This window comes from Porites lutea, chromosome 5 (genome assembly GCF_958299795.1).
Source record: "Porites lutea chromosome 5, jaPorLute2.1, whole genome shotgun sequence".
NCBI lineage: Eukaryota > Metazoa > Cnidaria > Anthozoa > Scleractinia > Poritidae > Porites > Porites lutea.
Genome location: NC_133205.1, coordinates 25,124,726 through 25,140,899, shown reverse-complemented (window position 1 = coordinate 25,140,899; position 16,174 = coordinate 25,124,726). Strand labels below are relative to the sequence as shown.

The following is a 16,174-nucleotide window of genomic DNA, read 5'->3' as shown; positions in this document are numbered from 1 at the left end:
TGGGTATAGACTTTCACTTTTTGGTCTGGAGTTAGGTATGGTTTTCAAGGGAAGTACGGGAATGTGTGAAAGTATTTGTCTCCAAATGAATTAGAGAGATAGAGTTATGCGCAAATTCGAAATGGATTTTAAGATATCTTTTTGTCGGCGTTCTAATGTAAGTAATGATGACGTAATTTCTTACAGGCCAGGCACCAGTTGTTCAAAAGGTGGATAGCACTATCCACAGGATAAATCCGTGGATCCGCTGGATAGCCCAATTGGTTTGCTAATACTTATCCACTGGATGGTGACTTATCCGGTGGATAGCGCTCTCCAGCTTTTGAACAACCGGGGCCAGGTAAATACGGGTGTGGAAAATAACATTTTTTGGTCTGAAGTACCCCCACCAAGAATTCCCAGAGCACCCCGGGAAGGTTTAACAGAGAAGTCCTCCCCGGGATTCATATAAGAAGATAGGTCTTGTGGAATATACCATGCCATGATAAAAAGCTTTATAGTAGTGAATTTGATGTACTTTGTTTATAGAGATAACTTGCCTTATCGTCTTTCCATTCCTTATAACAGTTATTTATAATCAATTGGATTATAGTTTGACATTTTGCCGTATGCCTCTTTATAAAAAGAAGTGAGTAAACTTCAAGAACATAACAGCAAACAAACAAACATGTAAACAAGCAGTTGTTCGCCGTTACAAGTGAATGCCTTACCACAAACTGTCGTGTACGCTAAAAGGGGAAATTATGTATTAATTGCTTATGATGTTTCACCTGGTGTTTGAAAAATCCTAAAATATTTTTCTGGAACTATCGACTGCTTTCTGCTCTAGACAGGCGTGAGTGATATTATATGACATAGGCCAGACAATGGTTCATCTGAAATTTGTTTTGAACTGTAGCGGATGCAGTTGTTGAAGGATCGGTGTCTTGGTCAGGTCGTATTTAAAACAGCTACTATAGCTGGATTGTCCTTGTGCGGGTACAGTTTGTTTTGCGTTTGGTCGTTGTAGCTAGACGCCGATCGTGTCAGTAACGAAGGCATTGGACAGCGAAATTACCATCAAGACTGACAAAAAGGCACGGACCAAAAGTGTCGTTCCTCTTCAATAGTGGATTGCTCTATGAGTGTTAGGTATGTCATTACTTTATTCTGTATCGTCGTTCACTTATCGTTGACTTATTGACCGTCTCACTGTGACTAACCGATGCCGTCCATAATAATTTTGTCTGTATTTTTTCTCGTCAATGTATAAGCTTTCTTGATCTGATCTCCATAGCCAAACTGGTTGTTGTCTTATTTCCGTTCAAGTTAATTCTTAATATATACACTTCAAGTTTTTTCTTATACCAGTCTTTGTTTGGAATATATTGAACTACGTAAAACACCTCGACAGTCACGTCGAAGAAGCCGCGGGCGCATGAGGCAATAGTGTGATCACTAAATTTTTGTCTTATTTGATACACGAAATAACAGACGACCTACCGGACCTACCACGCCGTTTAGCGGCTGCTTTGCTTAATACTTTACAACTAACAACGCGATAGAAAAACGATACGTGTAGCTAACACCAAAGATCGCGATTCTCAGTCAACAAATGTGACACCCCATTTGCATTTTAACTAGGATAAATTAATTCAAGTGTCCTCATTGAAATTTTTTACATTAAAGAGGGATTTGCCGAGAAAGACCTTTAACCCTTGGATTGGGAACGTTCTTGTGACACTAATACAGACGGGCGGAATGTAACTTATTTGAATTATTGTAAATTGTTGAATGGGAGTGGCATAACACTGATTAGTTCTTCTATTTAAGGATGATATATGAAAAAATATATCTAACTTAAGAGTAAAAAAGATTTCAGTGGTTACCGGACCGGTCGAAAGGATTCGAGAGATATTTCCGGAAATTTCGAGCTGTCAGGACAGTTGTTCATAAAAACACGTGCATTTAAACTCACTCTGTGAGCTCTTGCTAACGATTAATTCATCTGCTAATATTGCGTAAGGTCACGATTTGTAAGGTTCGCAGCGAAGACTCTTGGCTGACCGGAGACGTAAAAATTCGGGGAAAAAAATCCAGTGCCCTAATCTTAACTCATAGTTGGTAAATAAGAGGATTTTTGCTAGGCGAATGTTAAGATTTCTTCCCGTGGATTTCTTATCCGCCCCGTATAAATAGCCTGTTCCAGGCTCCGAGATGGTGGTGGAAAGTCGTTCAGTAATAAGAAATGCGAAAAACGCGCTGGGGCTTATTTTAGCTTTGCTCGTTTTAATACGTTCCCACTATACTATTTGAGAGCCTGGCACAGGCTACGTATAAAAAATTCGACAGTCCTAAGGTACGTTATTGCCTTCCATGCAATTCTTAGGAGACGGACTGATAGCCAAGTTGACTCTGGAGATTTTTCTTATCTGCAATACTGAGATAGATAAGGGGATTCCACCTCAGTTTTCCTTGGTCTAATTAAAAACAATTTTGTTAATTGAACCTTAGTTGAATTACTAGAGAACATGATATATGCGTTGATAAAAGATGTAGATCCCGGGGATGTAGATATAGGTTTTCCTTGATTTCAGCTGATGCAGAACTGTATGTATATTTGCGAAAGTTAGGAAACGTGTCTAAAAGATTCTATTAACCCTGGAGTAAGCGTAAGGTCTTTTTTTCGTATATGCCGTTTGTTTTATTGAGAGCAAGAAGAGCTGGTTGCCTGCATCTCAATATTCTCACAACAATGATTTTGCTAAAGAATCAGTCCTAGCCTCCGTATCTACAAAAAACAATGAACTTCACAGAAAGACTAATTGTCCCTAATCATATGAACAGAACGAGGTCGTAAACTCTAATTACCTGAGAATTCAACTAATGAGTGTATGTCTTATCAGGAAAGTGAAATGACACCGAGATAATACTCACAGAACATTGCAGTCAATCCAATGACACTGACTGACACCCGCCCTTTTTTGAGGAAAGTCAGGAAAGTTTTCTTGGTCTCGGGGATAGCATATTACATACAAGTTTTTTACCTCTTTAATACGGACACCGTTGTAATGCGAATACTTGGCTCACATTAAGAGGTTTGGCTCCATCTTGTTTATACTGTGCTATCTATTAGTTGTTTCGTCCGCCGGAAGATCGAAAACCCGTCAAAAGCGAAGACGTCGATGTACTATTTACCTAAAAGAACTAGGAATTTGCCTATTAATTTTTAAGATGTGCTTCATCGAACATCGCCAACATTGTTTGATCTGTCACCGAAATTGTTAGGACGGTGCGAACTATGTTTTCAATAATCATTTTTGTGCGAAACCTAAAAAGGGTGTACCGCTTGTCTTGTAAACCTTGGTTAAAGTTGACGGTAGCCCCCGTTGCAGTCGTTTTCATAGACTTTCTTAAAGTCCTTTATTTTTTTTACTGGTTGATTAAAGGACGGGGGGACCTCGAGACTTCGTCGCTCGCTCAGTCGCTGCTAGGCTCAGTCTCCTGCCTCTCTGCGCGACCTCATGCATTGAAACTCGCTTCGCTCACTTTTAAGAACTTGTGAGAGGTCGACTTGTAGCAAGTCTATCGTTTTCATTTCCTATTACCCAACAAGGCGGAAGAAGCGCGGGACGCGCGTCGTGGGCGTGCAACAAACTAACAGTGGGGGAGAGGGGCGGAGAAGGAAAGGTGAAGTTGTTTCCTTCCCCGGCCCCTCCCTCGCGCCCACTTTAATGTGTTTGCTCCTTTTACCGCATGCCCTTGCGCAGTTCCTACGCTCCCCCCGCAGTTTGGCTCTTTGACTCTCTGTACACCTGATGTAGACACTAGAAAAGCCAAGTGCGTGATTGTCAGCGACGCGAAACACTTCGTTAATGCTAGAAACCGTGCCGAAAAGAAAACTTTGCTAGCCGGGTATGCTGAAGCTACCTATGACTGTACATTTTCCATCTTGCAAAGTGTGAATTTTAAATTTACCATCCATATGTTAACAGTGCTTAAGAGACTTAATTTTGAGATAGTTGTGACTTATGGAAAATGTGTATCCCGGAAATAAAGAAATTAGAAAGGTTGGTCTTCCATGAAAGCTGACAGAATCCATCACCTCAAGGGTTTTGAAGTCTTTCAATGACTTGTAATTGCGCGCGTAGTTTTATCGGTCGTATCACTTTCTAGGAACTATGTTATTCCCGAGACCTTTTGTTACTCCCTAGGTCAAGTTGAAATTTCTATTTCTTGGCAGTTAGTACGAGACGTTCAAAGCAAACCAGCTCACAGTAAGGTACTGTCTAATTGCCTTAACACAAAATTAATTGATATGTTGATTCATCGCTTGGTGCAACTGCTCTCCCCTAATCTAAATTAGTGTCTCTTTGGGCACCACCAGCTTCAACTAAGACTTTGGCCACATCTTCCCCTGTTCTCTGTTCTCTCAAAGGCCTTAATTAATTCCATGCAAGTCCATTTCTTCACAGTATCTCTCCGCCCTCCATCCTTCTGTCCCTTCTCCTTCTTCCATTTCTCATGGCCTGTAGGGAGGTTTGGCAAACGTGAACTAAGATGATCGCATAACATACCCACGATTTCAATGTTCGCTTCTTTCCTCTAACAAGTGTTAAGTGTCAATTCATATTATGGTCCAAAAGCTTGCTAAATCATGCTTCGAATCTTCTCGTCTGTGCAGTGTTGCTGTATCCTGGTCGTATTGTGAGCGTTGGTTAAAACTCCACGCGAAACGAAGCGTTTTGACGTTAGGAATGACAGAGTTACGTAATAATTACTAAAAGGCATAATTTAATGAGTCAGAGAGAACTGAAGAAGAAATAGCTGAAAGAAACAGAGTGTACAGTTACACTTCAACTTTCGGTTCTCTGAAGTACGAAATTCTGTCGTATAATGGGGACAATTTACAAGGTTCCAAAGATGCCAGAATTCTTGTAATCCCTACCTTTATAAAGTGTACACCGCCTCAGTCTGTAATTCGAAGGTTTGGTCTGTCCCTTTGTTGCGCACATTAAGCAGGTTCGACTGTAGCTAGAAATTAGTTTTTAAACTGTGGTACAAGCTAACAACATGTGTCAGAAGACTGTAGTTCTTGTACATTTCCCCTTTTTTTTCCTTTTTGGCCCTTTATGTTTTTCTTCTTGATGAAATGCGCTTGGTTTTGTTAAAAGGTAAACAGAGGTCCACTTTTACGTCGAGGGCTCCCGGATTATATCCTTGTTTTCTTTTTCCAAAATTGTTAACTTCAAGTAAAGCCAGTGGCGTTTGACTCCTCCTTTAGTTCATTAAGAGAGAGAGCCATCGAGAGCCTATATATGTTAAAAAGTAACTTTTGATCTTTTATACGAACTCTTATGGTATGGCCGTACCATTAAGATAAAACCTCTTTGTCGTGGGAATGTTTGTTTTTGCTGTATTTATTTTTAAATTTAAATTTTACAATACGATTCAGTATAAGTTTTTTCGAAGGCATCCACCTGGGCAAAGAAAGTGGTGATTTCTTATCAATGTATGAAAAAAACCGTAGCACTGACAAATTTTGGTCTTGCGATGTAACCACGATGTGGATTTTTCTGTTTCTTTACCATCTAGGTCTGAGAAACTGGCAATTGTCTTCGTTGTTTTCGAAGATTTTTGTTTTCATGTTTTCGTTTTAGTTGATTCTTTCAGTAACTTTTTGCATGATTATCTTGAAAATTGCATTCGCCCATGAGAGCATGGAGATCACCCGACATTGTTTCCATCACGAAAGGAACTTGGCCTAACGCAAAATTTTAAAAATTGTCAACATGCTCAAGTCGCAAATTATTACTTCTTTGAGTGTACATTTTTCTGTGTAACTCGCGTATCGTCTTTCGTATTTTCCTGTCGCATACTTGAAATACCAACTGACGGGAAAAAGTAATTGAACATAATATGCATCCCACACAGTTTCTTTGTGGAACCTCAGTGTGGATTTACTCCAAACGTATCGCAAATTTTTGTGATTTCATTCATGATGACCGTAAAAATTCCCTTGTAGTTGCCTTCTGGCTGTTGTAGGATTATTTCGACTTCCGAGAGTAATCCCCAAACTTCAAGAGCATCTGTTGATGAAAAGTGCCCTGATTTTGACAGGATTTTCTTATCATGAGCCTTATTTTGCCAGCGATTTTCAGACCGAGATTACCATATGCCTGACCTCTGTGTTGTTTCAAGGGGGAGAAGTAAAACATCCCGACCAATGGAATGTTAGTGGGACGTTATTAGATTGAACGGGGAAGAAATTTTGAAGATAACGATCTTGAAGATTTGTTCCCATTTTTCATCCTTTTGTCTTGATTTAATATGGCGTTCATGTTTGAACCTTAATCACGTTTTGTTTTAGTAATAAATATTTACAGTTTTATTATATGTTTTAATCCAATGGTTTACTTTCGCGCAGGAGAAATGTTGGCTCGTGCCATGTTTTTCTTATTTTTATGCATGCCGTGTGGGAGAGGATTTGTGGTTTAAAATAAGAAACAGTTGAGAAGAGCGAAGACAGACAGGTCTAAAATGGTTTTTGCTCCTTATCTCACCCGTCCCACGCGATAAGTCGACACAAATTCGTTTCAGTTAGTGATGTAATCACTGGGTCATGGGTTAGAATCACGAGAGCTGGCTAGACCCAAAGAACTCAGTTGTGTATGGAGTAGAAAATAGATATTCTAACTGAATGTGACTGAAAAAAAGTAGCCATAAACAAAAAGATTCTGTGAGAGGCAATTCAGTTTTAAAGGTAAGTCTTGGCATAGTTAGCGCGCAGTATTTCATCTCTAGGAATCTGGTGTTGAGAGCTCACTTTAACAAACCAGCTCTTTTTGTGAAGTTCATGCGACAATCGTGGTCCGTGATGCTGAAGTGTGTATGATTTTTCTTCAATACATATTCAGTGGACATTGTGCATTCGGTTGATAATCATACAAGTAGAAGCAAAGATGGCGGGAAGCCTTTTAGTTGTGACGCTGGTGTTTGTTATACCGTACACAGGCGACTGTGAACTGGTGAGCGAAATCCGATAATGTCAAAGTCCGATAATCTAATTTAACGCTCGGGTGACCCTCTCCGTTACATTCTGCTGGAAGATGATTCTTTTCGAATATCCGCCCATTGATGAAGTGCTCCAAAACTGTATTTAGGAGCGTTTCCAAACTGAGATAAAATCTCAATTATTGAAAGTGTGAATCCTGGGTACTTGATTTTGTCCATGGTAGTTGGTACTTTTCGGTAAAATGTTGTGTTCCGTACGTTTGTGGACTTAGTGAGTGCTTGAAATCCTCCCATAACGCGCTTTTTAGCTATAGATTTTTCACATTGTTTAAGGACCTGTTGCGGTTATCGTTTATGTAGTGCTCACTGTAATCATTCTTGAATTAACTTTTGTTTCTTCCGTCGCCTGACTCAATCGGTTAACTGCGGTATCATTTCTATTTCAAAGGGAGATCTTTGTGACCTTGAAAAAGACTTCTGATCTCTTTACTGCTTTTCTTTTTCTTTCGCAATGTATTAGATGTATTTTAGTGGAGTCAGTGCTAGATGATACCTGTCCGTTTAGAATGAAATCAGTGTTGTTCTTGGCGATATATACCTCTATGACAGCGGCGCAAACGAATCCGCCGATGCCATAAAAAGCTATCCCGGAAAGAAACCTCTGCTCGCAGGGTAATGTTCCCGCTGTTTTCCTTTTTAACGTAAATTATTTGTTTTTAAATGTCAGTTTACCCTTGTAAGACCGGATATTGCTTCAGACAGCCAGCATTATTTTAACCAAGGTCAAAAGAAGTTTACTAAGTAAACGATTTACCATTATAGGGGATATGTTTATCTTCAGTGCCATAACGTTTTGAGTCAGTGGACAAGGAAAACCTCGCAATGAATGAGGTCATCAATCTGTTGTTCTTCGTAGAGATGCCTGTCGCAACTAAACTTTCGAGTTAAAAAACACTTCTAGTTTACTCAAAGAACGTTTACGCACTCTTAGGTGCAAGAAGGAGCCCATAAAGCTTAAGGCAGTTAATTATATCACATGTAGTACTCTACCATATGTGGAGACTGAGATTGTTTATACATGTATTGGCGTGCAACGCGCAATCTCTTCGTGAAAACGCAAAATTCTGACCTTGTTCTCACGTTTATGGCCATGTTTTATTAATACCGACTTCCTGTACTTTTGTGTGAGTTACTGTATTGTGATATTAGTTCACCCAAAAATCTTGGTGCGTAATTTAGGTTTGAGCGAATTACGTCAAGAAGCTTTAAAGTCTCAAAAGGAGCACTATAAAATCCTTTTTATTTTATTTTGGCACAACTAACCTCCTTGAGCGACGAGCACAAAGTGTTTCGCTTTCATTTGGATGCATACCATTGAAGGGGCTTGTGACCACCCATAGTTGATCCGATCCGATCCGTCTATCAAAACCTCACAGGGTATTAAGGAATATATGTGGCTAGTCTGTACATCTTCACTGATATAGGGTAGAGAAATAGCTAAAGAAGCTTTACGTAATTTTTTTTCTCAAGCTTCCGAATAAATCTGGTTCTAACCTTCTCCAGCTGTGTCTGGAATGAGCATAATCTAAAATTGTGCTAGTTCAAACTCAAGCCAATAAGGGTGTACTGTAAATTAAAAATGTATGTTTTCATAGTCGCCAGGTGCAAGATAGCCTTGCAACCCACTGCAGAGTAATCCATCTCCCTTTGGTGACCACAATAACACTGTTAAAGAACTATTTCAGCCAACTTTTGAGATGCATTTCAACCCAGGGGACAATATCAGACTTGAAAATTTGACACAATTTTGGCTCTAACAACGGTTTATCTTTCCGGCAGCCTCTAATTTTTTCCATGTCTCTTAGCCTTCTCAGTTTAACATACTTTTAATGTTTCAAAACATCCAATGATTGTAATTAGTAAAATTCTTGTTACTAATAGTTGGTCTGGTGAAGAAAAAAGGCAGAACTTGAAATTCCAAGTTATTGCCACTCAAAAGCAAAAATTGACATCCGTGGGCATCAATCGTATTTCTGTCTTGATGGTACACATGGCAGAATCGGTGTCAAGCCCCCAACTTCCCTCAGCTCTCCCACAAAGAGAAACAGAACGTTTTCATGCAACAAATAGATTTGGTGTAAGTTTCCCAGTTCCTGTATGTCTCCTTTCGGTTGTACTAAATACAATAAGGAAGCAGTTATCTAATGATACTGATCTTCGAGAAATGCACGCGATAGGCATGCGAAGGAAGAGTGCGTTTGGTTATAAATACTCTCCGGCGCCTGCTTGGCATTGGGAACAGTTGTCGTAGTTGCTAATAGCTGAGTGTTCTATGTTTGTGTTGGTGTGGTGTTCTTGTTGATACATAAATGCAACGCGCGCGTTTTTCTGTGAACTAATTTATCCTTAACTCTTTTGCACCCTAAATGGAATTTTAATCCTTTAATCGTAACTTTTCGATCGACATCCCGTCTTTAGTGGAATTTCTTCCGGTTAATACGAGTGTAGGAATCCTATAGCGTGACTTTTCAAATACCAAAAACGATATCCTTGCGCTCAAAGGAATCTTGGTAGATATTCACGTCATCGGAACTGAAAATTAAAAACACTTCAATTTCTTAAAAATTTGGTGAAGATTTCAAGTTATTTTTCGGCTAATTTGGGATTGTTTGCATGTTTTTGGCTGTTCACTCTACATAATTAGCTTTCTTTCTTTCTAAAGATTCTTACGGCCCCTAGGGAAAGATTGCTGTTCGATTGTACTGTTAAACGGAATCTAATTTTTCACGCTCCTTAATCTGAAATTAATTACAAAGAAAAAATGCAGTGTTTTTATTGCCCACTGGAACGTGTTTTGCTGTAGCAAGTTTGCTGAAAAAGCTTGTATGTAATAGTTGATGTGATAAAACAAAATGCGGAGACTTCGACGAAATTCAGCCGCGCGTTCTTCAGGTTTGGTTATTCTTATAGTTTACTCTGAACACTACAATAGGCACGAGTGCTCTTGTAACAATGAATTCATTTAGTCAACACAACACATATAGAACTTAAATAAGATCTTTATTATGCTTTGAAGTACTCCAGTTCTGTAGTCTGAGTTCCAAAAGTTTTTTCCCGAGTTAGTATAGTTTGCCGATTATTCTTTATGAGAGTATGTTCCATTCCGCCGGCAAAATCACATTTGTTTTTTAAAAGAGATCGTGATCTCCAACAACCAAACGCGTACTGGAAGCCAGAACGTGACTCGACCGTATATTTCAACGGTGTGATTCAGCATCTTTTCCAAATTCGGCGCGGAAAATTGATATTACATCGCTTCTGCTTCAATCCCATCATCTACACAACTGATTATTATTACTGTTTATGAACTTTACTAAGTCAATTGTCTGTAACTTGCAGATTGGATGGCAAACGTATTTTTTGACAATTAAGGGGCAAGATTGTACTATTTTTGCTTCTTTTAAATGATCGATCACTACTTAATCTTTCAGCTTTTTAGAGCGAACTTTGATTCTCATACTGTTGTCGAAGGTTAAGCATTTATCTCTTGCTGGAAATGAATTCCCATTGTTTGGATGCCAGTCACGTTTTTGCCAGGGATGGCCGTACAAAAGAGAGATAACACCTTCTGAAACTGATAGATCTCACTGAATAAGCTGCTTGACGAATGCTTTTAATTGTTCAAAAAATCTCTTTACTCTGAAAATTCTGATGTCTAGTGGGGCGGCACATAATTACTATCCGTGGACCTTGGAAATGTTCATAAGCGCAAGGACTTTGATCTTTAGTCTTGCATTCTTGTATCGGTCTTGTGAAGTAGCCTGCGTTTATGGTTTAGACGAGTGCGTGGGCCGGCTGCAACGCAGGCTATTGTGAAGCTACCGTTTATAAGAACTCGCTTATAAGAACTCGCTATTATAATTTATTGTTACTTATGAAATCCAATCTTAACGGTTATTTTAGACCCGTTACCGCACGATAATCAAATTATCAGTTAAAAATAAGGTTAAGCTGAAGACACTTTTTTAAATTCAATTGAATGACTAAGGCCATGTTAAAAGTCGAACTTCAAATGAACCTAATGTTAATGAGCGAGAACAAGAGATTTTGCTCATTAGCATTAAGTTTGTTCCATGTGAAGATCGAAGATTGACCACTGACTTGCGTAGAAGGCGTTTGGAAGACAAGTAATGTGGGTGCGAGAAAAAACAGTCCCCATCGCACGTCCCGTCTTTTCTTGCGCCCATATTGCCCCCTAGCGTCTGCTACCCAAGTTGACCATGGCCTCAGTAAGGCGTCTTGCGTCCATGCAATGTGTTCCAACACTTGCACGTGTACATTGGGTGTTTACGATAAGCAATTAAAACTAGAAAAAAACGACCGTAGGGTGTAAGTAAATAGTTCCATGTGGAAACTCTGTTGAAGAGTTCATTTGAATGGAAGCGGCACTTGACTATTGGAGTTCAACCATAGACAAAGGTAAGATCGACCCGACCCCTCAGCACGACTTAAGAGTAAGGGGTAATTAAAGGAAGCTTTTTGTTTCTTCCACTTTGTTGTAATGTGCCATCAGCATTGATGATAAATTACTTTAATAAAGTTTGATATAGTGTATGTCTTTCTTTTCCAGCAAAGATGAATAGACAAAAGTTGCTTTGGATATTTGTTGCCGCGGTATATATTTTTAGGTCAACGGATGCTCTAGGTAAGATTGCAAGCCAATTTTTATAACTTGATATGTTTTAAAGTAGGGGTGAACAATTAGTTTACACAAGGGTGAGGGAAACAATTGCCCGAGATTTTGTTCATTTTCTAAAAGGAAGCGTTTTGTGGTGATTTTCTCCGGATTAACTGCTAAGGTACTCCAAGCCTTACGAGTTACAATCGTTGCGTAACAGAGATATTTCAAGAATTTGTATAAGAAGTTTAGTGATCGTTATTAAGTGGTCAAAAATAGCACAATCAATACATTAAAACCTCGTACCTTGTCTTCTTGCAGTTTTGGCCGTTTTTGTGCGATTCCAGCGAGTTTTAGTTCTGCCATTGATAGATAGCAATGGCATAGTCTTTTAGATCTGTTTTATTGACATACTACTTCGATCATGATACTTACAATGTATCAATGCATTTACAAAATTAACAATGCGTGCAGCGCAGCTTTCCCCAAAATAAATGGTATTATATGCGGACGCCTTTACGTCGTGTAACTGCAACCTCTGCAACGCCACTCAGTGCTTCTGTCTTAAACAGGAAGTCTCCGCTGTAAAAGGTTTGACTTTATCAATATCTCGATACACTGTATATATCCAGTTTATATTTGACCCCGTAAAACGCAACTGTTACTTACTAATCATACACTGAGCAGTCAGTCTCAAACGTCATCTAAATTAGTAACAGAAAGATTAGAATTCACCTTTCGTAATGAAGAAAAGTAAAGTTAAAGCACACTATAAAATATACTGAGACAATTCTCTTTCCTTTGTAGAAATAGATTTGCTTTCACCACTCTCTGGTAGCGCGAATTCACTGGACTTTAACGTGCGCCGCGTTGCTGTGTCGCCAGGGGAATGGGCCTTTCTCTTTGGTCGGGCAATAAAAGATATAAGAGCAAATGAAGATCTACTTCAAAGAACTATAGTGAACATCGAGTCGAACGAAGAGTTTCTCATCTTTGCTCGAGTGAGAGTCATGTCTGGTACTGCGGGATGTTTGTTTTCTATTTCACATAGACAAAAGAAGCTTCTTATTCTTGACTTGTCCACTAAGGGATCGGGTAACGCCACAAAACTTATCCTTAGATACAGATCAACAAACGACACTGCGGAGAACATCGTGTTTAAGAATGTCGCCTCGCTGGGAGATAAACAGTACCACAGTATAATCCTTCGAATCACGGATATTTTCGACAAAGGAAAAAAGATATCAGCCGTCGCACTGTACATAGACTGTCAGTTTTTTGGCAAAGCTGAAACAGTTTCTGCAGTCTCGTCGATTTTCTCCTACAGAGGGACTTTGTTGTCTTTGATGGAGTTCAGAATAGCACAGAGAGTAAAGAAACAGAAAATTCATACTCAGTGGAAGGTAAAGTAATTCACTCTTTTGGCGACAGTTTCAACACTGATTTTCTTTACATCGCCCCCCCCCCCCCCTCCCCTCAATATTATTGTGGGGTGTTAAACATTTCCTCAACATTTTCTCAAGCCGGCTCCACATTGTTGATGTGGCGGGGGGGGGATGGTTCTGGTTCAACATTTCCTCAGCATTGGCGCAAGCCCTCTTAACATTGTGTTGTTGGACGGGGGGGGGAGAGTTCAGGTTGAACATTTTCTCATCTTTGGCTCAAGCCCTCTTAACATTGTTTTGGGGTGTCCAACATTTCCTCAGCATTGGCGCAAGCCCTCTTAACATTGTTGTTGGACGGGGGGGGGGGAGAGTTCAGGTTGAACATTTTCTCATCTTTGGCTCAAGCCCTCTTAACATTGTTTTGGGGTGTCCAACATTTCCTCAGCATTGGCTCAAGCCCTCTTAACATTGTTTTGGGGTGTCCGACATTTCCTCAGCATTGGCTCACGCCCTCTAAACATTGTTTTGGGGTGTTCAACATTTCTTTAACATTGGCTTGAAGTTCAATTTTCAACAAGTTTGGCTGTCACCTTAATTTATTTGTTGTTTGCTGTTGCCTTTTTAATTTAGGGGACCATACAGTACATGAAATTCATCTTCAAACGACCTATAGACTTTATACTTGATGGTCCAGAATGTGGGCAAACAGTAGCTGCAATACGAGGTAGATGTATTTCCAATTCTCTTACCATATTAATGCCTATTCTTTATTTCCCAAGTACGCGCGTTCTACATGCCCTGTGACCGCTATGTAAACCCCTCAAAATCGACCAGACTCATATCAAGGCATTCGGTTGAATTTATTACGTTCTAGTCAACAAATCCTTTTGTATTTCTGAGAAAGAGAATCTCCCGACAGTTAAGTGAATATTTCTAACGATCTTAAGGCTGTTCAGCATCCTAATCAGGATTGGGTGTGGAGAGGCAAGTAGGGTCAAACCGCCATCAGATCGCATGCGATTAAAATAAATCATCAAAACCAGCACTAAAATACTAAAAAACAGTGGAACCCGATAAATTATAACGAAGTGCCAAAGAACTGCTCAAGAGAATCGTTCGTTATAACGAGGTTACGTTACCACGATAGGGGTTCTACTCCTGGGTATTTGTTTTATGGGGGCCATAGTAAGATAAAATGCAGCGAGATAGAGAAAGAGAAGCTGAGAACACAAGTCAAGGCTGACTTTGAAGCGTATTTAAAAGAAAACCGCGGAATTTCACAGTTTCCAGGGGAAATGTCTGGGTAAAATGCCGAAAGTTAAATTAAAGGCTGGTTTTTACTAGCGACGGATTGGGTGTCGTAATCAGAGTTCTATGCGCTTTTGACTAGTAGTGAAAATCAAAAATCGGAGTTATGACCGGAATCATAAGCTCGTCGGAATCGGAGTTGCAACAATTTGAATATTTCCTTTTTCTTCAGTTCCGAATCTCTTTCGGTCTCCGTCGCTTGTCATCTAGTGAAAACTGAATGGTTGGAGTCGGAAGCGGAAGTGGATGAATAAACCAATCACAATGCTCTTTCCCACTCGTTGTGATTGGTTTTGTTCTTTAGTTTTCAGTTACCCTGCCGGCAGATCCTTTCTTTTGTCGTACTCGAGAGAGACTCTGCGTGAATCGAGTAAGATCTTTGTTGAGCGAACACTGCACTTTGCTAGGATACAGTTTGGACCCCAGGCCTAATAGCTGTGCTCTAGGTACAGCAGGCTCAGTTATGACCATCGGTCATATTCAATAGACAGATGCTGTCCCTCGAAAAACCAGTTTGAGGGGAGAAAACAAGATTGGCTTGTTCAGAAGTTTGGGCTGCGGCGACTTCAAAGGCTTGAAACAAAAGCGGACTTTACTCGCTGGGTGGTTTTCACCAAAACATAAAACTCTGTACTTTTGTCAACGATTCCGTCTTCCAATCCTTTGCTAGTGAAAACTAGCCTCGAGCTGTTAAGGTTTGAGTTTGAGGATCAAATTTGACACCACCTCTTCTCTGGACTGCTCTTTTATCTCTGTATATTCGCCAAGAAATTTGGGAGTTTCCTCGAGTTCTTTCTTTTATCTTGGGTCTGTTTTGTTTTCTTAGGGAAAACTCCCTATCCACCTCGGATAAGCGATGCCAGCGTTATAACGAACGAAGTAGCCTCTGATTTGATTGGTCTCATAAAGGATCTTCGATATGACTTGTCTATGCAGGTAATGAACTGGTTGGTCTCATACGGGATCTGCGATTTGACTTGTCAAAACAGGTAAAGTGATCATTACTGTTCACATGCGTGGTGTGGTCATTCGCAAAGTAACGTTTCACGTTTCACGTCGCATCACGTTTCATTTCCCATATATGCACACTCATGTGGATACGTACGTTCATGGATGTAGTATTTGGTGGTGCATTTGTACAATAAGCTTGAGAAGATTGAACGTGTGAACGTGAATCAAAACAGACCACTTTCGGAACAGTGATGTAGCACTTTTACCCTATCTGTGCATTATTTGTTGTAATGATTTCATTCACAATTAAAAGGAACGAGAAAAAAAACTATCGAAGTAGTGTTTAACTGATTTTTTTTATCAAGAAATATTGATGTTTTTCACACAATCATAATTATATCAAGAAGTATTGTTGGTTTGTACAATTTGCTTCGTTCTGTTTCAGGTGGCTGAAATCAAGTATCTTCGTGGTTTAGTGGAAAATTGCCAGATGTGTCGAGGTAATAATTATGTAAGACTAGAAGGAACTGTCGAGGGTGTATCGTTGCCTCGTCGCATCACAAATGGTGGCAATATAAAATTTGAATAAATTTCATGTGGCAATAGACTGCAAAACAGGCGTCTTTTTTTCTCAAAATTGGTTTAGCGTAGCGTAAGAGTTGCTTCACACACCTCTCCTCTGTCTTGCTGTCCGTTTTCAGCCTCGCTCCAGACCTTTTATTTGACTGTTTCCGGACCATGGCGTCCTGAAACGTCCCATAGTGCCATTCGATACAATGTGGACCTGGTCTTTCGCTTAATCTCAAAGTCGCCAATAGGATGCTTGCCTTCATTGGTGGTCGGGACGTCATAGGCTCGA

General features: G+C 39.8%; 1 protein-coding gene across 2 annotated transcripts in view; it reads left to right on the top strand.

Moving 5' to 3' along the window:
- The window catches only part of LOC140938923 (cartilage oligomeric matrix protein-like), a 39,696-nt gene that overhangs the window by 9,498 nt on the left and 14,024 nt on the right, over window positions 1-16,174 (top strand). Inside the window, exons 3-8 of one of the 2 annotated variants that reach the window (XM_073388448.1) lie at window positions 4,194-4,261; window positions 11,624-11,698; window positions 12,479-13,074; window positions 13,687-13,780; window positions 15,191-15,300; window positions 15,761-15,815. In XM_073388448.1, coding sequence (XP_073244549.1) covers window positions 11,629-11,698; window positions 12,479-13,074; window positions 13,687-13,780; window positions 15,191-15,300; window positions 15,761-15,815 — 925 coding nt within the window. In that variant the 5' untranslated portion in view covers window positions 4,194-4,261; window positions 11,624-11,628. The remainder of the gene's footprint in view (window positions 1-4,193; window positions 4,262-11,623; window positions 11,699-12,478; window positions 13,075-13,686; window positions 13,781-15,190; window positions 15,301-15,760; window positions 15,816-16,174) is intronic. The other variant, XM_073388447.1, reaches the window with a different exon arrangement.